The sequence below is a fragment of the Amblyraja radiata genome, chromosome 10, assembly GCF_010909765.2.
Source record: "Amblyraja radiata isolate CabotCenter1 chromosome 10, sAmbRad1.1.pri, whole genome shotgun sequence".
Taxonomy (NCBI): domain Eukaryota; kingdom Metazoa; phylum Chordata; class Chondrichthyes; order Rajiformes; family Rajidae; genus Amblyraja; species Amblyraja radiata.
The window spans coordinates 22,841,703-22,864,939 of record NC_045965.1 but is presented as its reverse complement, the minus strand read 5'-3'; the positions used below and the strand labels follow the sequence as shown (position 1 = coordinate 22,864,939).

Sequence of the window (23,237 nt, the reverse complement as noted above, 5' to 3'; positions counted from 1 at the left end):
CCCAGCACTGAGCGCGGCCCGCGTGGCCACCACCAAAGATCATACAGGAGCTATAATCTTTGCCCACCACTGCCCAAAGATACTAGAGGAGCTCTAGTATCTTTGCCACTGCCCCAGTGCGTTAGCGATCATCCCCATCCAGAGCCCTCCCCTCCTACACGGTCGTACGCGATCGTCCCCTTCCCTGAGGCCCTGCAGCAGCCGCGCTGATCCGGAGCGGGAGCGGGAGCGGGAGCGAGCAACCGCCAGTGGCAGGAAACGTGGCCTCGCCCGCCCCCTGAGTCAGCAGATATCAAAGATCCTCTGCTATAGGATCTTTGGCTGAAATGATTACAATATTTGCATAATAAGGGAATAACGTTTAGTGCAATTGTGATCAAAGATCTTTGACTGTGATGGCTTGCTGCAGTCTTAGTTTCGAGACGTTTTCCTGCCGTCTCCCAAATCTACCGCTGGAATATTTTTAAGGAAGAACCTCCATAACCCATGGAATCACATAGCACACAGAAAATCCCTTCAGCCCATTAAATCCAGGATGACCGTTAGGTCAGGTCAAAACTTACAAAATTCTTAATGGGTTGGACAGGCTAGATGCAGGAAGATTGCTCCCGATGTTGGGGAAGTCCAGGACAAGGGGTCACAGCTTAAGGATAAGGGGGAAATCCTTTAAAACCGAGATGAGAAGAACTTTTTTCACACAGAGAGTGGTGAATCTCTGGAACTCCCTGCCACAGAGGGTAGTCGAGGCCAGTTCATTGGCTATATTTAAGAGGGAGTTAGATGTGGCCCTTGTGGCTAAGGGGATTAGAGGGTATGGAGAGAAGGCAGGTACAGGATACTGAGTTGGATGATCAGCCATGATCATATTGAATGGCGGTGCAGGCTCGAAGGGCCGAATGGCCTACTCCTGCACCTAATTTCTATGTTTCTATGTCAAGTTTATTGTCGTGTATAAGTACGCTGATATACACGTGGAAAGAATATCTTGCCGTAGCATCAGGGGCATATTGTTTCATATAACACACAAAAACAAATTCTACAAGACAATGTAAAGAAAAAGACTGAAAAAACATGACATGAATGCAACACAAAGCAAGAACAAGTCCATGATAATGTAAGAAGCGGCCCATAGTGTTCCAGTACTGAGGTGGGATTACGGTTGTGTGAGTTGGTTCAACAACATGATAGTTGTAGAAAGATAACTCTTCCTTAATCTGTTGTGGGACAACAAGTGTCCGCACTTCCTGCCCAGCGGTAGTAGTGAGAAGATGACATGGCCTGGATGGGTAATCACCTGATGATGCAGTGTCTCATAAGACATAGGAGCAGAATTAGGCCATTTGGCCCATCTGCTCTGCCATTCAATCATGGCTGATTTATTTTTCTCATGCCATCTCCCTGTAACATTTGACACCCTTACTAGTCAGGAATCTATCAAACTCTACTTTAAATATACCCAATGACAACCTTCATAGCCCTCTGTGGCAATGAATTCCACAGATTCACCACCCTCTGGCTAACAAAATGCCCCTCGCCTCAATTCTAAAGTTACATCCTTTTATTCTGAGGTTATGCCCCCTGGTCGTAGATGTTTCCAATACCGAACATATCCTCTCCACACCCACTCTATCTGGGCCTTTCGTTATTCGGTAGGTTTCAATGAAATTCCCACTCATCCTTTGAAACTCCAGTGTATAGGCCCAGAGCCATCAACCACCCCTCATATAGATGCTTTTGATGGAGAGGAGGGCTGTTGGACTGGCCTGAGTACACCATTCCAGTCTTTTGCTGGCAGCGGACTTGGGAGTGCTGGTGCAGTATTCCCAAAAAGTTAATTTGCAAGTCAAATCAGTAGTAAGGAAGGTGAATGCAATGCTAAATTGAAATTTATTTTGAGAGGGATAGAATACAGAAACAGGGATATAATGTTGAGGCTTTATAAGGCACTAGTCAGACCATATTTGGAGTATTGTGAACAGTTTTGGACCCCATATCTGAGGAAGGATGTACTGGCGTTGGAGAGTGCCCAGTGGAGGTTTATGATTACGATGGTTTGGTTAATATATGATGAGTATTTGACGGCACTGGGCCGGTACTCACTAAAGTTTAGAAGGATTTGTGGAGACCTCATTGAAACTTACTGAATAGTGAAAGGCCTGGATAGAGTGGATATGGAGAGGATGTTTCCACTAGAGAGAGTCTCGGACCAGAGGCCATAGCCTCAGAATAAAAGGACTTACCTTTAGAAAGGAGATGGGGAGGAATTTCTTTAATCAAAGGGTGATAAAAATGTGGAATTCATTGCCACAGAAAGCTGTAGAGGCTATTGATGGTGCCAGAACAGTGACCTTGCTCTCAACGTCAGTAAGACCAAGGAACTGATCTTTGGAAGAGGAAGAATGAGGATCCACAAACCTGTCTTCATCGATGGGACGATGGTGGTGAGAGTTAAAAGCTTCAAATTCCTGGGCATGCATAGCTCCGAAGATCTGTCCCAGCATATTGATGCAATTATAAAGAAAGCTCATCAACGCCTCTACTTCCTTAGAAGATTGGAGAGAATTGGTATGTCAACAGTCAGAATGGCAGGCAGTGGCGAGTGGAGTGCCGCAAGGCTCGGTGTTGGGGCCGCAACTGTTTACCATATATATTAATGATTTGGAAGAGGGAATTAGGAGCAACACTAGCGAGTTTGCGGATGACACAAAACTGGGTGACAGTGTGAACTGTGAAGAGGATGTTAGGAGGTTGCAGGGTGACCTGGACAGGTTGGTTGAGTGAGTGGGCAGATGCAATATAATATAGATAAATGTGAGGTTATCCACTTTGGTGGCATAAACAAGGGGGCAGATTATTATCTCAATGGGGTTAGGTTAGGTAAGGGGGAGGTACAGCGAGACCAGGGTGTCCTTGTACACCGGTCACTGAAAGTTGGCGTGCAGGTACAGCAGGCAGTGAAGAAAGCTAACGGAATGTTGGCCTTCATAACAAGAGGATTTCGGTATAGGAGTAGAGAGGTTCTTCTGCAGTTGTATAGGGCTCTGGTAAGACCACATCTGGAGTATTGCATACAGTTTTGGTCTCCTAATTTGAGGAAGGACATCCTTGTGAATGAGACAGTGCAGCGTAGGTTCACGAGATTGATCCCTGGGATGGCGGGACTGTCATATGAGGAAAGATTGAAAAGACTAGGCTTGTATTCAGTGGAGTTTAGGATGAGGGGGATCTTATAGAAACATATAAAATTATAAAAGGACTGGACAAGCTAGATGCAGGAAAAATGTTCCCAATTTTGGGCGAGTATAGAACCAGGGGTCACAGTCTTAGAATAAAGGGGAGGCCATTTTAGACTGAGGTGAGAAAAAACTTTTTCACCCAGAGAGTTGTGAACTTGTGGAATTCCCTGCCACAGAGGGCAGTGGAGGCCAAATCACTGGCTAGATTTAAGAGAGAGATAGAGCTCTAGGGGCTAGTGGAATCAAGGGATATGGGGAGAGGGCAGGCACGGGTTATTGATTGGGGACGATCAGCCATGATCACAATGAATGGCGGTGCTGGCTCGAAGGGCCGAATGGCCTCCGCCTGCACCGATTTTCTATGTTTCTATGCAACAAATACTCTCTTGAACCTCTACAGTTTACAGTAGAGAGCCTAATGACTGGTTGTATCACAGCCTGGTTCAGCAACTCATAGCACAGGAACAAAGTATATTGCATAAAGCGGTAAACACTGCCCAGTCCATCACGAGTTTTTCAGAGTACTATGTTCACATATCTGTTGTGCTGCTGCAAGTAAGAATATAATTGTTCTGTTTCTGGACATTTGAAAATGAAACACTCTTGAATCTTAATTTCCTAATCTTTCAAAAAATAATCTACTTCAGCTTCAACCAGCCGTAATGACTCTCTGGGTTAGAGAATTTCAGAGATTCACCACCGTTGAACCAGTTAGATCCTTCTGATGAAGATATTCGCACAGTTCCACAATTTAGATCCTGCAACAGATAAGGAAATCATGGGAGTGTGAGATTTGTCTGTTCCCTTGTCTTACGATTGAAATGTTCTTGCAACTTATTGGACCCTGCCTGAATGTTCTCTGGGCCTTAATTATTCAGAAACTATCACTCCTTGTTCTGATACATGAGTGATAGTTTCTGAATAATAGCAGAAACAGCCTCTCAGCATCCATCATGTCAACCCCTTCATAACCTTATATGTTTCAATAAATTCACATCTCATTCTTCTAACTTCAAATGTATAGGCCTACTTGACATCAACCTTTCTTTATATCACTTGAACATCAATTAACCCACTGAAAGTTCTCCACGCTGCCTTCAATGTAAATATATAATTTCTAAAATACACATACCAAAACTGTACTGACTTACTAAATACTTAAGCTTATTCAACCTGTCCAATCCATGCCAGATTTTGACAGGGCAAATCCATGTATTGCATTCCCCCTCATTTCTTCATAGCCCTACATATTCTTACATGGCCACCAACTCTCTTTGATTCCTTTTGCCACCCACCTACATTAATGGGTTAAATATAATGGCCAATTAACCTACCAGCGTGTATGTAGGATATGGAAGGAAACTTGAGCACCCAGGGGTAACCTACACAGTTATACGGAGAATGTGCAAATTTCACACAGACAACACATTCAAATGGGAATTGGTGAGTATTGGGAAAGGAAAAGTTGGCAGAATGAAAGAGGAGGGGGAGCATTTGCTGAGCCAATTGAGAGACAACATCTAAATCTGTCTTTAATTTGTGTACTAGTCATGTCTCTACTATTTATTTCATTCCGCTTACATGTTTTTCCTCTACTTGCTAAATTTTTGTAAGGTGTCCTTGAGACTCTTGAAAGGCGCCCATAAATAAAATTTATTATTATTATTATTATTATTAAATGACCTGTTGCATCATAGATAATTCCAATATTATAACTGTAATTGCAATGTACTGTATAAGCACTTAATTGGACATGAAGCACTTTGAAATGCGAAAGGTGAATGTACAAGTGCAAACTTTTATTTATTAAAGATAGCAAAATGAGTTTGTATCCATTGTATAAATGGAGAGGTTCCAAAGCTAATCAATTTCTGTGAACCTAAGAGTGAAATGTTCACTTGAAGATTCTGTTATGTATAAAAGTAAAGCAAAGCATTCATACTAAATGTAACTTTCCACCATCTGTCAAATATAATGCAGTTGTATTGAGCAACATCTGGGTTATGTTACCACGCCCACAATACAGCATTGGCTATAGAGCAGGAAGTAGTTTGCGTAATCTTCGTGTAAAGGAAAGGAAAAAGAATTTTGGACAAACAGCTTGTAAGTCAGAGAAATTTTGATCATTTGAAAACCTAATAAGCTAAACCCGTACACCTATAATTGTCTTGAAAAGCTAAACTTGTAAACCTATAATTTTTTTAATGTCTTTATTTACTATTAGGTTCTTGCTTAACAATGACTTAAATGTTGCTGTAATTTTACCTAGCCCAGGACTTGAACGGTTTTATTTATTAACTGTTTGGCTTGCTTTTGTATGATTGGACTGATTTTGGATTGAAGTAGGCAAGAATAATTGTTTCCTTCAATCCTTGTTGAATTCTGTTTACTTAAACAACATCTGTCCAAAGACAGGCCTACCTTAAATTGCTATCGGTCTCCAGCCAATGAACATTCCATGTCCATGACAGTGCCTGTTTATCGGTTTGATTAACTTTTCAAACACTGATGTTTTGGAGTGCCAAATACAGTCGTGAAGATATTTATCAAGACTTTTGTGCGTCATTTTGCAAAATGTTTGGAACAGTCAATAAAGTTCAGAGACAACTTGTTTGTCAGTCAGATGTTTTTAGCTTAACAGAACCAGGCAGCATATAGATTGTGGCGCAGTGGCGGAGCTGTGGTCTCACAGTGCCAGAGTCCCGGGTTCGATCCTGACTACGTTTACAGTCTGTGTGGAATTTGCATGTTCTCCCTGTGACTGCGTGGGTTTCCTCCGACTTTCCATAGACGTGTAGGTTTGTAGGATGTAGTAATTGGCTTCTGTGGATTGCCCTGAGTGTGTAGGATGCACAGAACTAATGTAAGGGTGATCGATGATCTCGGTGGGCCGAAGGGCCTGTTTCCACACTGTACCTAGAAAACTACATTGACCATTTGATCTATTTTGCATTCCTCACTATCTCCTTACTCGTTCTCCATTACCCTTGCGATTCTTTTTCCTTTTAAGCTATACATTTTTTAACTTACTATTGCAGCTGTGCAATATTGCCTTTTCAGGCAGCACATTGCAGATTTACATTAAAAAAATCTCTAAATAATGGTCAGGTCTCTTCGATGTTTTATAAATTACCTTACTTTCAGTCTGCTTATTAATTTGTGGTGATGTGACTGTTGCTGACTGCACATGTATTGAGTATCTTTAACTCGTCCAGCTCTGGGAATGGATCATTGGATTGGACAGTCAAAAGCCTTCCTCAAAGGTAGTCTGGACTTGCATCTAGGTCAGACTGCTTCGGAATGACTAATTTATTTCTCCAAAGGATATTAGTGAATCAGAAGGGTTTTATAACAATGACAATCTAGTTTTGTTTAGCTATCATTACTGGTACTGCCTTTTTAAACCTTGATATTTCGTTTAAATTCTTTAGAGATTCTATCTCCCAATCAATAGTGCAGGTGTCTGAATACTGATTTCCTGATTTCCTGATAAAAACAAAAGGTCTCTGAACCCACTGAAGAAGGGTCTCGACCCAAAACATCACCCATTCCTTCTCTCCAGAGATGCTGCCTTTCCCGCTCAGTTCCTCCAGCATTTTGTGTCTATCTTCAGTGCAAACCAGCATCTGCAGTTCCTTCCTACCCACTATCCTATAGCTATCTATGTATCAACCCTCCTGCTGGTGAAAATTGTTTATTCCTAAATAATCTTATAAACCCTAAATAATCTTATTGTTTTGGGCAACTCCATTAAATCTTTATTTTATCATATCCCAGATGTTATTTATCAATTGACTGATCCCCAGGTTCCACCACACAATGTAAAATAAAAATTTAATAGCTGACCTAGCATGAGTTACAGTTCCAATTCAACTGCACTTTGAATGTTGCGGTGCTTTCTAAGCACTTTGCTGAAAGGCCTGGCTCCAATTTTACACAGTGCTTCCTCGTTCTGACCTCTTGTATGAGTTGAAATAGAGTTTATCTCACCAGTCAACCCTAAGTTCCCCTTTAACATCCTGAATGCTTCAATGGAAACTTCCCTTGACAGTTTAAATCATAGGGAACACTGATATGTGTAATCTCTCCTTGCAAATTAAACCTTGTAATAAGCGAGTTCCGTATCTTGATAAACGCAAGGAACCATGGGATTTGTCAAAGGTCATTTTGGGATTTAAAAAAAAACTGTGTATAAATTATTAACTATTCAACCAAGGAATTAATCTAGAATTCTGGCAACTCAATAGCTTCCTTTCTTGTTCTGCTGTTCACTAGTTCAGTTCATTAATCTGCAATTATGAGATATTCAAAAAGTTAAAGGATTTATTATTTTCATTTAATCCTTAATGTGTTTACTACTGGAATAAGAAAATATTACTTGTGCTTGAAACATTTTCTTATCTATATTCATAAATTATGTGTAAAAATATATTTAATCTGAGGCAGGAAGCGACTGTATCAGCGTGATGTGGCTGATGCTTCACCTACAGGCGGTGTGAATGTACCGTTAAGGCAAAGATTCATCTCCGAGGAAAACTGAGTACAGGGTTGGCCCCGTGAAGGAGCCGCCAATACGATATAAAACATTTAACTGCAAAATGCCTCCCCTTTAGTATTGGATAGATTGAGTGGAGGGTCTGTGATGTTCCACATTTGCGGTGATTGCAGTGCGTTTCCCCAGCCATCTCACCCAGTGCATGTTGACCAGCACAGATCGCCAGCCCTTGTTAGCAGAGGCTCTTTGTGCAGGTGTTACCCGAAGCCCAAAGGTTTTGTGGAGGTTCTGCGTTAGGATCGGGCACACAGCAAGCCAGCGAGAGGGCTGTCAGATCAGATCAGCCCAGGTTGCCGAGTGGACGCAGGGCGGATTTTAATGGGTCGTTATTAAACTGTTCCATCTGTGCGGCACCGCCAGCTCTCTCTCTCTCCCAGATCCCCCACCCCAACTGTCGACAAAGTCTGACTGAGAAAATGCTCCCACTCATATTACGGGTTGGCCCCACGTTTGCCCACTTGCTGGGGCGGGCAGCACCTCCTTCAAAGATAGCGAGAACAGGTTCCGTCAGCTGGGGAGCTGTGACCCACTCCTGAGTGAAGCCTCTAGTTTGGCTGCGGTTCAAATGGCTGCAAATCCCCATAATTATCACCGCCCGGTCACCAGGACCCGGCTCCCAACTGTGTGCCCTGACAGACTGGAACTAACCCCAGAGGTTAAAGCGACAGCATCTTTATTTAAGCCAATCCACCTCGAAAGTTTATCCAGCTTGTTCGAATCCAATCTGAACTTTCCACCCTACCCCCACATAGCACATTCTCCTAATTTCCTTCAATCCAGGAAGGTTGTTTAGATAGGAATGTAAGGACTGTCTCAAATTGGTTGACCAGACAACTTGTAATTTGTGTAAATCAATATCGAATTTGAATGGCTGTGACTCAGGCTAATGCCAGGGATTTGATAATTGACAGGTTCGTTCCAGGCATTCTTGCGTTTTCAAGGCTGGTGCTGTATTGAGTCAATAATTTAATATGATACAATTGTGGATTTGTGCAGCCTGCAGTACGCTGTGGCCTACTGCTGACATGTTTGACGGATAAGTTCACCTGGCGAGAATGTTTATCCCAAATGACCTTTGACCTGGGCATGTGCAGTTGTAATACCAAACTCACTTATTAAATAATGATGAATTTCCAGCAAAAATCCTTTAAGGCAAAAAAGTAAACTCTGGCATCCAAAACTCTCACGATCCAACAAATGTTTTGCATCTTTGTAGCATGATGCCAGTCACAGTTGTCCAGTCACAATAGCATTCTATCGGACTTAATTTCCTGCAATCATCCACAATATCCACGATTTCTGGTCTTAATATTCCATTCTATTTATTTTAGGTTGAAAGAGGATCGCCTTACATTTGCCACAACCTGTTCTAACCATTTAATATATTAACATCAATTTGTAATTATTTGCACACCATCCCTGTACTTTCTGTCAGTCACCTACAATGATATAGATTTGTTTATTGATATACCAGGGTGCATTGACATTTCTTATTCACACAAAACTCATTAAGTAAACTGTATATAATGCAGTAATGATAAATAAAATAACAATAAAAATGCAGATTGCAAAGCAGCAGAATGGTGCAAGATTGAATTGCAATCTGAAATAGTACAAAAAAGATTAAAATACAAATAATGGAATATCTGAATAAAGAATGAGAGTATTCTGGGGAGGAGATATAAAATAGGTGATTGTTTTAGTTAGGACTGCTCTTGTTAAGAAGATGAGGCTGCCTTAGAGACTGCTAATAACTGTGTGGCCAGCACCCCTGGCATACTGACCATAAACTGGTGTATATGTTTAGTTCTACATTTATTATGTGAACTTTGAAACTAAGTTACTTTTATTCTTGCTGCCCAACCCTCCTGTAATTTATTTAGCTAAATCAGGAACACTGATGCATGTGACTCAAATATTTTTTTTTCTTGACTGTCATTTAATACTTGACTAAAAAAGCTCCCAATTAGACTAACAAAGACTAATTTCCTAGGTAGTTATTACCAAAGATCATAGAGGAGCAAGATAGACCACTCCGAAATCCAATGGACTGACGTGTAGTACGTGACGGAACGTCACGGCCGGCATTTCTTAATGCGACACGCGACTTCCGGTATGCCACCCACTGAAATCCAAAGCAAAGATTATAGAGCTCCTCTATAATCTTTGATCCAAAGCAAAGATCCTCGAGTATCTTGTAGCGGGAACAGCCCCCTCCTTTGCGTAGTTTCCCTTGCATTGTATTGTGTAGTTTCCCTTGTATTGCTTTAACACACTGCACAAAATTAAATTTAATGTATCTATATTTTATATATTTATATGAATGTGTGTCTGTGTGTGAGAGGCAAGTTAGAGATAATAAAGTTTATTCTCATGGATCAGAAGCAACTTTGATTTAAACAATCACTGTTAATTTATTTGTCTTGTAAGATGATATACATAAACCATAAAGGCAATTATATATATAATTATATAGTAATAATAAATATATGCATATATATATATTTATACACATACATATATATACACATACATATATACACATACATACACACGTATACATACATATGCACAAATACATATGGATACATTTATATGCATACATACACACATATAAACATATATATACATACATATATACACACATATACATATACATGCATATATACACATACATGCATATATACACATACATATATATTTATACATATGATCATTTTCCAACGATCAATAGATTTACGATCAGTTCCTGTGGATTGGAGGGTAGCTAATGCTATCCCACTTTTCAAGAAAGGAGCGTGAGAGAAAACAGGGAATTACAGACCAGTTAGCCCGACTTTGGTGGTGTGAAAGATGCTGGAGTCAATTATTAAAGATGTAATAATGGGGCATTTGGATAGCAGTAAAAGAATTAGTCCAAGTCAACATGGATTTATGAAAGGGAAATCATGTTTGACTAATCTTCTGGATTTTTTTGCCGCAAGGCTTGGTGTTGGGGCCGCAACTGTTTACCATATATATTAATGATTTGGAAAAGGGAATTAGGTGCAAAACTAATGCATACATACCTACATATTTAAATTCATCTGATAAGTTGGTCAAATAACATGGGCACCTTCTTGCTTTTTTTGAGACATGGATTTTTTAAATGTGAATGTCTCATAGCAACACATTTGTGGGTCAGAAGTATTTTGTACCAACCCCCACAATTTCAAATAATTCTAAATTGAACTTCTTAAACAAGGAAAACAATTTTTATTTACATCATTTTGTGTGGCTGTCAAGGTGGCTGTGTTGACTGTAATTATGAGACTGCCGGGCAGTATCACTGTGAATGGCGGTGGCTGTGTGTTTTAATGCAAGTGTGAAAAGGAGAGTAAATTTAAAGAGACAATGTGAGACCCATCAGGGTTTCATCCAAGAACCAATTTAAAGACAAGGTTCCATCAATTACAGTATTTTAATTGAAAATCTTACTCTTAATATTCTTCCTAATTAGGCTTTTTGTGTTCCCTCTTGAACTTTGTGTCTCCCAGAGCCTCTGGGGAGGTTCTGGAGATACAATAATCCAATCTTGAGGCAAATAACCATCTTTAAAACTGGCATTGCCTCTGCCTTTAATTCTACATTCTCCGAGGATGCTGGATGCCGCGACAATCTCTTGCAACAAGTACAGAAAGGTAGTCAACTGCAAAAAGATCAAAGAGAGGAAAGAGTATGGAAGGGAAAGGCTTTTCAGAATCATAATCAGATTTTATTTGCCAAGTATGTTTTGCAACATACGAGGAATTTCATTGGCCAGGTCAGTCATACAATTAAAAGCAACAGCACTCAAAAACACATTTTAATACGGACATTCATCAGTGACTCCTACACATTCCTCACTGTGATGGAAGGCGAAATAAAGTTCAAGTCCCTTCCTTTTGTTCTTCATCGGTCGGGGGCCTCAAGCCCCCCGTTCAAACTCAGTTCAATGGTGAACTCCTCTTGGTCTCCAGGCCTATAGTGCTGCACAAATCACTGCACCACATGCATCTATTTATTCCCTTTTCCCATGGTTCATGCAGCTGGATATTAACTTGCCGACATGGAAAGAGATGCAGTGAGCATTCAATAGTTCAGACTTCTGGGTGAATTAAGGGGCTGCTTGATGGGCTGAGGGTAATCGAGATTGTATGATTGTCATTCTTTTGGAAGAACTGATGGAAGTTCTTATGGAAAAGCTGATGAATTGACTACGGGATGAGCTGGTGGGCTCGAGGATTGCTGGATGAGTGTTCTAGAAACATAGAAAATAGGTGCAGGAGGAGGCCATTTGGCCCTTCGAGCCAGCACCGCCATTCATTGTGATCATGGCTGATCAGCCGTAATCGATAACCCGTGCCTGCCTTCTCCCCATATCCCTTGATTCCACTAGCCCCTAGAGATCTATCTAACTCTCTCTTAAATCCACCCAGTGATTTGGCCTCCACTGCCCTCTGTGGCAGGGAATTCCACAAATTCACAACTCTCTGGGTGAAAACGTTTTTGCTCACCTGTCTTAAATGGCCTCCCCTTTGTTCTAAGACTGTGGCCCCTGGTTCTGGACTCGCCCAACATTGGGAACATTTTTCCTGTATCTAGCTTGTTCAGTCCTTTTATTCATTTATATGTTTCTATAAGATCCCCTTGCATCTAACAAGAGTGTTTTATTGTCATGTAGAACAATTTCCTGCATCTAGCTTGTCCCAGATAGAACAATTAAATTCTTACATTCAGCAGCACAACAGAATCTGTAAACATAGTACACTGTAAACAATATGATAAGATCCCCCTCATCCTTCTAAACTCCAGTGAATACAAGCCGTGTCTTTTAAATCTTTCCTCGTATGACAGTTCTTTTAGGTTATTTGATGGTTAGGACAGGTTTAGAGGGGTATGGGCCAAATGCAGGCATGTGGGACTAGTGTAGATGGGACATGTTGGCCAGCGTGGGCAAGTTGAGCTGAAGGGCCTGCTTCTACGCTGTGAGACTCTATGACTAGGTGATCTGTTGAGGCTGGTGGTATGCCATGAGGAACAATGGGCATGGATCTTTGTAAACCACCACCTGGTTGAGTCTCCTTGAGTCACCATCGGCATTGATAACATCAGTCAGGGGTTGATGATCTGCAAAAAACAAGTTGGTCTCATTCTTGTTCTCTCATGCGATACAGGCAGCAGATCTGAACTGCCTGTGTTTGCCCTCTTGGCTGTCTTGTCAAATTACGCTGGAGATTAGAGTCACCCCTGAAACAAACAGTGCCTTGTGATCCACAGGGGAAAAAATAAAATCTAAATGCAGAACAATGGATGGTTTAAATCAAAGAAAATGATACAAAGAGGCCATTAGAGCAATACCGATGTAGGAAACAGAGCAGATTTTACAATGCATTTAAACCTCTCCCATTTTTATGAGATGCATTCCTGGAATATGTAGGAAGTTTATTGTAACCTAGTGCCCTAGTGGATTAAGGGCGGCATGGTGGTGCAGCGGTAAAGTTGCTGCCTTACAGTGGGTGCTGTCTGTACAGAGTTCGTACATTCTCCCCGTGACTGAATGGGTGTTCTCCGAGATCTTCGGTTTCTTCCCACACTCCAAAGACATACAGGTTTGTAGGCTTGGTATAAGTGTAAATTGTCCCTAGTGTGTGTAGGATGGTGTTAGTGTGCGGGGATCGCTGGTCAATGCGGACGCGGTGGGCCAAAGGGCCTGTTTCCGCGCTGTATCTCTGTAAGAAATAGAAGCAAGGATAAGCCATCTAAGTTCAAACCACCATCAGTAAGATTATTGTTGATCCTGCAACTCAACACCTTATTCCCACATTCTCTCCATTATCCTTCATCCTTTTCGTATTTGGAAAAAAAAAAATATCAAGGACTCGACTTCCACCATCTCACGCGATAAAGAATTCCAAGATTCCCAGCCCTTGAGTGAAGAAACTGCTCCTTGTCTCATTACTAAATATCATGACCCATATTCTGAGACTTTGGCCCTCGTTCTAGATCACCAGACCAACCGCAATCTCCACCCACGAGCCCAATCTAAACAGAGATAGACACAAAATGCTGGAGTAACTCAGTGGGTCAGGCAGCATCTCTGGAGAAAAGGAATAGGTGACGTTGCAGGTCGGAAGCCTTCTTCAGACTGCGTTCTGACACTTCTTCTTCTTCTTGCGTATGGCGTGCACAGCCTAAAGTTGTAGGACAACTTGTTCTATTTGATCTTATTTGACTGTGCACACCAGGTTGATTGGATTTGTCGAAACAGGGCGGACCACGTGAAGGTTGCAATCTCCCACCCCGCGTTCTGACACCAAAGAGCAAAATGTCCAACGTAGATACAATAATAAATATATCGCCATTTGCATTAGTTTTGTGCAGTTAACAAATCACAATTTCACACAATGTACATAAGACAGCAGTTATTTGACAAATACTCTGCAGTTCGGTGCAGGAGATCTTGTCGACGAATATTCTGGACCCACTGTTGACATCTGAAATTACAGGAGATATCATTTAGGATTAACTAATAAGAAAAAAGATGATCATAACTACATGCCTGAACAATGGATGATATGTCACTTAAATGCAATTGTTTTCAGTTGTGTGGAGAGACCTGTATGTTGAAGATGCTTTTTGCCTCTAATATGTCAATTTACCTTAAATGTAGAAGAGCTTATTAAAATCTTCTTACAAAGACCATTAAGTATTTTCTTTCTATCCTCTTTTGGACCCAAGGCATAGCAGAGCTGCCAACTCTCACGAAGAGGTAAGGGAGGGAGAGAGGGAAGGGAGGGAGAGAGGGAGAAGAGAGGGAGAGAGAAGAGAGGGAGAGAGAGAGAGATCGAGAGAAGAGAGGGGAGAGAGAGATCGAGAGAAGAGAGGGAGAAGGGGGAGAGGGAGATGGGGGGAGAGGAAGAAGGGGGTGAGGGAGAAGGGGAAAAGGGGGGAGAGGGAGAAGGGGGACAGGGAGAAGGGGGAGAGGGAGTGGAACGATAACACATTATAACGCGCAGCCGTCCCATTCCGACCAAAGATTATAGAGCAGATCTCCTCTCCTATCTTTGATTGCGGCCGCCGCCGAACCCCCCGGCCCACCATTGCACCCAATGTGTCCCGCGGGCCATATTTTGGAGACCAATCCCTTACAAGAACAAAACCAAAAACGTACAGAAGTGTTAAAATTGTCTTTATTATTATGGTAAGTAAAGATCTATTAAAAATAAGTCTAATAACTTTCTAATGTACCGACAAACCTAGTTTCCCAATGGCCGTTGATGGGAGAACAGAAAATAACATTTTCACGACAGAATATCGACTGAAAATAATAATAATATTTTCTCACCTTTCTTTTTTATTGGGGAACCTAAAGATTGACAGGTCGGGTCGTTTAGATTTACGATTAGAACAATTGATAGCAGAGCAGTGATGTGAAGTTTTAGATAAGGACGCCATGACAGTGTGGGGGGAAGCCCAACAAAATGCCTCAAAAAATGGCGTCGACAATCACACGCGTCATACTACGCGTTTTTCGAGGAGTGGCCTATCTTGCTCCTCTATGATCTTTGGTTATTACGTGTCGTACGCCAATTGCTGTTCTTTGTCCTACTTCAATTAAAAAAAATCTTTCTTCAATGACAGATGCACTGTTGCAAAATCAGGTACAAATGTAACATCAAGCTGTGCATTGAGTAGGAATAATCTGTTCTTTAGTGTTATCAGATTTTCCTGGAACTATGTACAACAGCTTGAGTACACATGCAGTTCCAGTCTCCACATTATAGAAACATGTGATTGTAGAGGAGGATCACAAAGATGTTGTTAGGACTGGAAAATTGTGGCCACAAGGAAAGATTGGAGAGAGAGAGTTGTTTTGAACAGAGGAGGCTGGGAGGAAACTTAAATGAGATAAGTACAAATTATCAGGGACGTAGATAGTGTAAGTGGGGAAGAGCTATTACTGTACAGGTAGGTCTGGGGAGGAGATGAGGAAAAGTTATCTTACTCTGCCAAGGTCTGGAACTCATTGCCTTAGAGGATGGTGGAGCCAGAAACCCGACCACATTTATACAGAACAAGGGTATGTACTGGAGGAGCCATGACTGCAGGGCTGGAAGGGGGTTTAGGGAAAGGAGCTTGCTTTCAAACCACACAAAAATGGGCAGCACGGTGGCGCAGCCGTAGAGTTGCTGCCTTACAGCGCTTGTAGCGCCGGAGACTCGGTTTCGATCCCGACTACGTGTGCTATCTCTATGGAGTTTGTATGTTCTCCCCTTGACCTGCGTGGGTTTTCTCCGAGATCTTCGGTTTGCTCCCACATTCCAAAGATGTACAGGTTTGTAGGTTAATTGGCTTGGTAAATGTAAAAAATGTCCCTAGTGTGTGTAGGATAGTGTTAATGTGCGGGGATCGCTGGTCGGTGCGGATCTGGTGGGCCGAAGGGCCAATTTGCGCGCTGTATCTCTAAACTAAAATAGTAAGATTAAACGAGAACTTACCAGTTTGAAGTTTGATCTGTATTTTATGAGGAGTTACGATGAGGGATTACGTGAAGAACCCGCTCAGTGCGCAGGCGCGGCATACTTCCAAGCAGTGGTGTGGAATCACAGATAGACACAAATATTTGAAGTAAACATAGTAAAGAAAAAGAGACATCAGTATATCAGTTTGATCCATATAATGAGGGTGGGAGCGGAGGGCACGTAATCCCTCATCGTAACTCCTCATAAAATACAGATCAAACTTCAAACTGGTAAGTTCTCGTTTAATCTTACTATTTTACTTCGGAGTCACGTGAGTGATTCCGTGAAGATTTCAAAGCTCTGTGATTTCAAACCGTGTAACAGTTAACACTTACACCACTGCCGAAGTTTTTGAGGAAGGGAGTGTGTTATCGTAATCAACCAATCAATCTGTTTTTTGAAACAAAAAAATGGAATTTATTAACAATAACAACAAAAGAAATTGCTCCCCTGGGCTAAATTAAACATTTGCAGACTGTAATATAGTTTCTGCATATAGCACAGGTTTTGCCAACGGCTTATGATAAAACGTCCTGAACGTGGTTTCCCTTGCCCATCCTGCTGTAGCCAGGATGTGGTCCACCGGTACGTTCATTCTTTCCGCCGTTGACGTGGATGCTGCCCTGGTGGAGTGAGATTTGTACAAGTTAGTGTCAATCCCCGCAGCTTTTATCACCTGCTTGAGCCATCTCGAAATGGTTTGGCTCGTCACCCGACCATATGGTTTCTTGTGACTGACCCACAAGGCGTTTTCACTACCTCGAATACTGTTAGTTGTGTCTATATAGCACAGTAAGTGGGTCACTACACATAACCGTGGTTCTGGTGGGTAAGCCCGGAAGATCACGACTGGACTTGGCGTTCCTGGCCTGCTTTGTTTGATCAGTCCCTGGATCATAAAAGATATTTGGTCTGGAGCTGTCATCATGTGGTCCAGGCGTAACCGATGCAGAGACTGGACCCTCTGTGCGGACACAAGTGCCATTAACATGAGTGTTTTGAGTGTCAATTGTTCGAGGCTGAGGGATCTGACTGGTGGCCACCCCCTGAGGCAAGTCAGTACGTCACTGACATCCCAAATATGGGTGTACCTTGACCTGGGGGGGTTAGAATTGTAAATTCCTTTCATTAATTTGACCACCAACGGATGAGAACCCATGGCCTGGAGTCCTGGTGCTTGTGTTAGGTAGGCAGACAGGGCACTTCTTGCCGTGTTGATGGCACTGTAGCTGAGTCCTTCGTCGTGGTTAAGCTTGGCCAGGAATTCCAGTACATTGGTGACTGATGCAGTTGTGTAGGTGATCCCTGTGTCCAGGCAGTACTTTTCCCACTTCTTGATGTTGGTTAAGTACTGTTTTTTGGTGGACGTTCGGATGGATGCTGACATGGTGTGGATAGTTTGTTCCGACAATCCCAGTCCCAGGAATGGTCTGTTCAGAATCTGCAACCCAGGAGATTGATTTTTCCATGGCACGGGTGGCTTATCCCAGAAACTGGGTGTTGTAACAATTCTGGGTCACTGGGAAATAGCATCGGAGTAGCAATAACCATGTCATGGAGTACCGGGAACTACCAAAATACCTGACGCAGAATCCATTTGTATTTTGCGTAGTACCCGACTAATGAGGCAGAAGGGAGGAAATGCATAGAAGAAGAAATTTCCCCAATCCAGCGCGAACGCATCTACCGCTGCTGCCTCAGGGTCTGGTTCCCAAGCGACATACCTAGATACCTGGTGATTTAACCTTGATGCAAATAAATCGATATCAGGCGTGCCATATTGCTTGACAATTTCCGCAAATATTTTGAGGTTTAACATCCACTCAATGTTGTCATTAAATTTGCGTGACCTGGTGTCTGCCACTGTATTTTGCTTACCTGGTAGGTAAGTTGCTGATAGCCAAATATGTCTTTCGACACACCATTGCCAAATTGTGTTAGCCAATTTGTCGCACGATAAAGACTTTATGCCACCCATATGATTAATGTAGGCCACCACCGTAGTGTTATCTATTTGTAGCCGAACATGCAAGTGATGCATGTTTGATGCATATGCTTTTAAGCCATAGAAGGCAGCCAACATTTCTAAACAATTTATGCCCAGTGTAAGTAGTAATGATGACTCGGGGTTAGTCCATCTGCCACCTGTGCTGGACATGGTGTTAGTTGCTCCCCAACCTTGAGCACTAGCATCTGTTTGGATAACTAGCGTAGGGTTAGTGATAATAATAGGGCTGAAACTATGCCAAACGTTGTCCACCCACCACTGTAGTTCTGATATTGCTTCAGTGGGTAACGTCATGACACGATCATAGTGACCTGCATGCCGTTTTAATGCGTGTACCTTTGCTCTTTGCAAATTTTGATAGTGCAAAGGTCCGAATTGTGTAGCCGGAAATGCTGCTACCATTTTCCCAATTGTGCTTGCTACGTGCCGAATAGTTGATCGTTTGTTGACCATAAGGTTGTTGCATGATTGAGCCAATGCAACTGTTTTGTCTCTAGGCAAAGTTACAGTCATATGGATTGAGTTAACTGTGAAGCCCAAGTAATCCATGGTAGTGGATGGCTTCAACTTGGATTTATCTGGATGGAGGACAAATCCTAAGTTTTCGAACAATTGTTTGGTAGCTGATACAGCTAACTCCGCCAATTCCATGGTTTTGCCTACTATTAAGATATCATCAAGATATGCCATGACAATATGATTTTGTCTTCTTAATATTGCCAAGGCTGGTTTGAGTATCTTGGTGAACAGTCTTAGGGCTGATGTTAGACCATTAGGTAATGCTTTAAACTGCCATAACTGCCCCATCCAGATAAACTTAAGGTATCTGCGATGATCCTTGTGAATGGGTACTGAATAGTAAGCATCTTTAAGATCAATGCTTGCCATGTAGTATCCTTTGGAAATCAATTGTTTCGCAGTAACAAATGTTTCCATTTTGAAATGTATATACTCAACAAACATATTTAGGGATGTTAAGTCAATGATGATGCGACATCCACCATCTTTTTTGGTTTTAGTGAATATGTTTGATACAAATTCCAAGGGTTCATGTTTTGTATTTTCAATGATACCCTTTGTAACTAGTCTCATCAGTTCAACTTGTCCTTCTCATCTCTCTTTTACTGAGAGGGAGAATACCCTTTGGGGTAAATGCTGAACTGGTGGCAAGTTACCTGATATAAACTGTATTTTGTATCCACTAATGCCATTGAGTATATACTGATCACTCGTGATAGACTCCCACGCTGCTTTAAACTGGTGCAATCTACCTCCTGTTAGTATTAAGCCTCCACCTCCCAAAAGTTGATAGGAACCAGACCCACCTACCTCCATGGTTACGGGTATTTCCTCTGATTCCCTTTGGTCGGACGAGGCTTGCGAGGTGTCTGATGTGGCGTGTTTGTTGGGGGTTGGCGCATTTTCCATGGGGTCCGCTCTGGGCCCTGGTCTAAAAAAGACTTACGGTGAAAGTAAGCGGACCCCGAGCTTTCACCAGTGTTGAATGGCGGATGTTTACTGGTGGATGCGGCGGGGTGCTGCCACTTGGTGGTGTGTGTTTTCAGTTTGCTCGTTTTATACCCTGCCTTCATGAGGCCTTGAGTTCTTGAGGCCTCGGTCATGTCCTTCATGCGTTTAGGTAGGTCTTTCCCGAAGAGCAGCCTGTCTGGCTCATCGGCTGGTGTTTTACACAGCCCGGCAAATCGAGGATTGATGGCAGGTTTGATGATTTCTTTCCGCAGATTATTAATTTCAAACTGCGTGTTACACAACAACGCGAGTGTATCCTGTTGATTGGTGGTTATCTCGGTGTTGTTTATAGAACGAGCAAACGAAGTGATGCCTGCTGTCAATAGTCGGAGTATCCGCTGCAGCTTTAGCTCGTGGTGCCGGATGGTTGCCCCAATGTGTCCCCAGATTTGGCTGTTCACCGCTGGTACTTTTAGAGATTCACAGTTCTCCGGCGCCATATAGGTATCTAAAGCTTCATTAATCACCTGCTCCTGCAGAGCTCTGTTGGAAAGGTGATTGATACTTGCCGCTAGTTTGGCCTCTAGCGGTTCCCCTGCACGGGGTTTTGACACGTAGCGGCCCACTACACCAAGCAGCTGTTCCTGCTCCTGCACCCCCTGCATACTCCCGAAATCTTCAGCCATAACCCCTTGTTCTGGACCAGCCCAGTCCTGGTCCCCAAAGCTATCCTCTGGAAAGGAGGATGCAATGGACAGTGCAGGAGGCACTGTAGAGGGAGTGCCTGACCTCCCTCTGCAAGAGCTCCCCTCCCGGGGTGCACCTTGCTGGAGCACCTGCTCCAAGAGCCGCTCCATGTGGCTCAGGCGGCTGTCCCTCCCCCTCCTGGGTGGAGAGACGTCCCCGTCCGACGAGTCGGATGCCACCGGCCGGTTGCTCTTCCGTTTGGCTTTGCCTCCATCCCGCTGTTCAGGCGTTAGCGGAGCTGGACTCGGCTCAGTGTCGGGGATAGCGGTGCGCCCGGATAGCGCTCCTACCGCCTGTTGCTGCCCCCCCTTCTCCTCTTGCGGAGTTGGACGGGGGGCAGATTTCTTCGAAAGTCTTGTCCTGAGTGTGGACATTCTGCAAGAGAAGACAGCCGGCTCTTCTTCGGTAAGGAAAGCCGACTTCTGTTCACTTACCTGACGGTCCGTCTTTGAAATTGCAGCGGGAGCGTTTGACTTCCGCTGTTGCACTGCTGGCGTAATGCCGTGCCTGCGCACTGAGCGGGTTCTTCACGGAATCACTCACGTGACTCCGAAGTAAAATTAAAAAAAATAATGCCTCCTTATGTATCATATATTTTCAATGATTGTAACGTTTCCCAATCTCAGGGTTGAAGAACAAAGGAGGTAATTCATAACACGTGAAAACATGTTCAACAATTTTGAGGCAGGGAATAATGTTTTCCCTCAAGATATTAAATAAGGAAGCTGGATTCAAAATGAAAGTGCATAGTGTTGCGAATATCATGATTTCATCTCGAATACTTTGTTGTGAGCACAATGGCTACCTAAATATCTCTGATGTCCTGAAAATCAAGGAAGATACCTTGAAATCACTTTGCTATTATGCTATAATCATGAATTTGCCATTCTTTTTAAATAGGAAAGAAATTAAACTGCAACAATAACAGAAAAAATGACTGCAGAATTGGATCCAGAGGCACTTGGAAAGAAGCTTCTAGACCTCTGTCTTTCTTCAAGTCCAGACCTCACAGAAGTGGAACGATTAATTGCTGAGGGAGGATTGGTTGATTTTGTTGATGGTGACATGAAAACCCCTCTTTTTTTAGCTGCAGATCAAGGTAATGAACAGCTAGTTGAATTGCTCTTGAAGAACAAAGCCAATGTTAACTATCAGATTGAGAGTTTCGGTTGGTCACCGCTCCATACCGCTATACAATCAAATCATGAAAAGGTTGTGCATTTATTACTGGAGTATGGGGCAGACCCACATCTCAGGAAGAAAAATGGAGCCACACCTTTCATTATTGCTGCGATAATTGGCCAAGTGAGAGTGCTCCAGCTGTTTCTGTCCCATGGTGCAGATGTCAATGAGGCTGATGCCAATGGCTTTACTGCCTTTATGGAAGCAGCAATATATGCCAAGGAGGATGCCCTACGTTTCCTGTTTGATCACAAAGCGGATGTCAACAAGCACAGGGAAGTGCCTGATGCCAAAAAAATGGTGTGCAGGGGTGGAAAGACTGCACTCATGAGTGCTGTGGAGAAAGGCCACGAAAATATTGTTAACATCTTGTTAGATGAAATGTGCGCAGATGTTAATGCAGTTGACAACCTTGGCAGAACAGCTTTAATTTTTGCTTTGAAGGAACGCAACAAGTCAATTGTGGAAACTCTGTTGAAACATGGGGCTTGTGTAAACAACACAGACAATAACAAAGAAACCCCTCTGAGCACTGCTTTGAAAAATGTTAAACCGGACAGTAATATGGTGGAAATGCTAATAAAATATAAACCAGATATAAACATTCCAGACCAAGATGGGAAAACACCCCTGATTCTTGCAATAGAAAATAAGTTCACAAATGTGGTTGAACTGCTCCTGGAGGATTACAATGCTGACATCAACGTACAAGACAAATCCGGGCAGAGTGCCCTCATGGCAGCAGTGAATAAGGATAATGCCACGTTGACTAAAAGGTTGTGTGAAAGGGGAGCTGATGTTTCCTGCACTAATGCTGCCGGGTATACACCTATAATGGTGGCCAAAAGACTGTATGCTACTGAAATTATAACAATATTGAAGCAGTATGATTCAATGAATATTAAACCAAATGTAGGATCTTCTTCCAAATGGAAAAAGTGCAGTAAACGTTGGCATACAAAACTGGAGAAACTGCAGAAAGTTGTATGTGCTCCTATTGGGAACCTTAAACTGTTTAGGAATGATGATTTTAAGATCACCACAAACAACATACCTGAGGTCTATCTTGGTTTCTATAATTGTGAGACTGAGGTGGCAGTGAAATTCCACAGTAGGTTCAGTGAAAAACCCTCAACGGAAAAGTGTTGCCTCACAGAGCCGAAGATCAAAGCAAGCAATCTGTTTGTTAAACTGGTGGCTTGTGAAACAGACGACTATTGTGAATATCTGTGCCTGGATCTCTATGAGTATAATCTGGAAGAATACGTGCGTCAGCAACCTAAAAAAATTAAACTGAAACGCCGAGATATTATGCAGCAGTTGGTCAAGGCGCTTCAGATATTGCACACAGCCAAGTTCGCACACCGGGATTTGCATCCGTCAAATGTCCTCATAGGTAACGAGTCACTTGATATTTACAAAGCCACAATTCCTCAATAAAATGTTGTTCCCCTGTGGTGCCACACAAGGCCCAGCCACACTTGGAATATTGTGTG

At 42.6% G+C, this 23,237-nt stretch overlaps 1 protein-coding gene across 1 annotated transcript in view; it reads left to right on the top strand.

Moving 5' to 3' along the window:
* The window catches only part of rnasel (ribonuclease L), a 33,918-nt gene that overhangs the window by 588 nt on the left and 10,093 nt on the right, over positions 1-23,237 (top strand). Inside the window, exon 2 of the mRNA XM_033028342.1 lies at positions 21,460-23,137. Within this exon, the coding sequence (XP_032884233.1) occupies positions 21,493-23,137 (1,645 nt within the window). The 5' untranslated portion in view covers positions 21,460-21,492. The remainder of the gene's footprint in view (positions 1-21,459; positions 23,138-23,237) is intronic.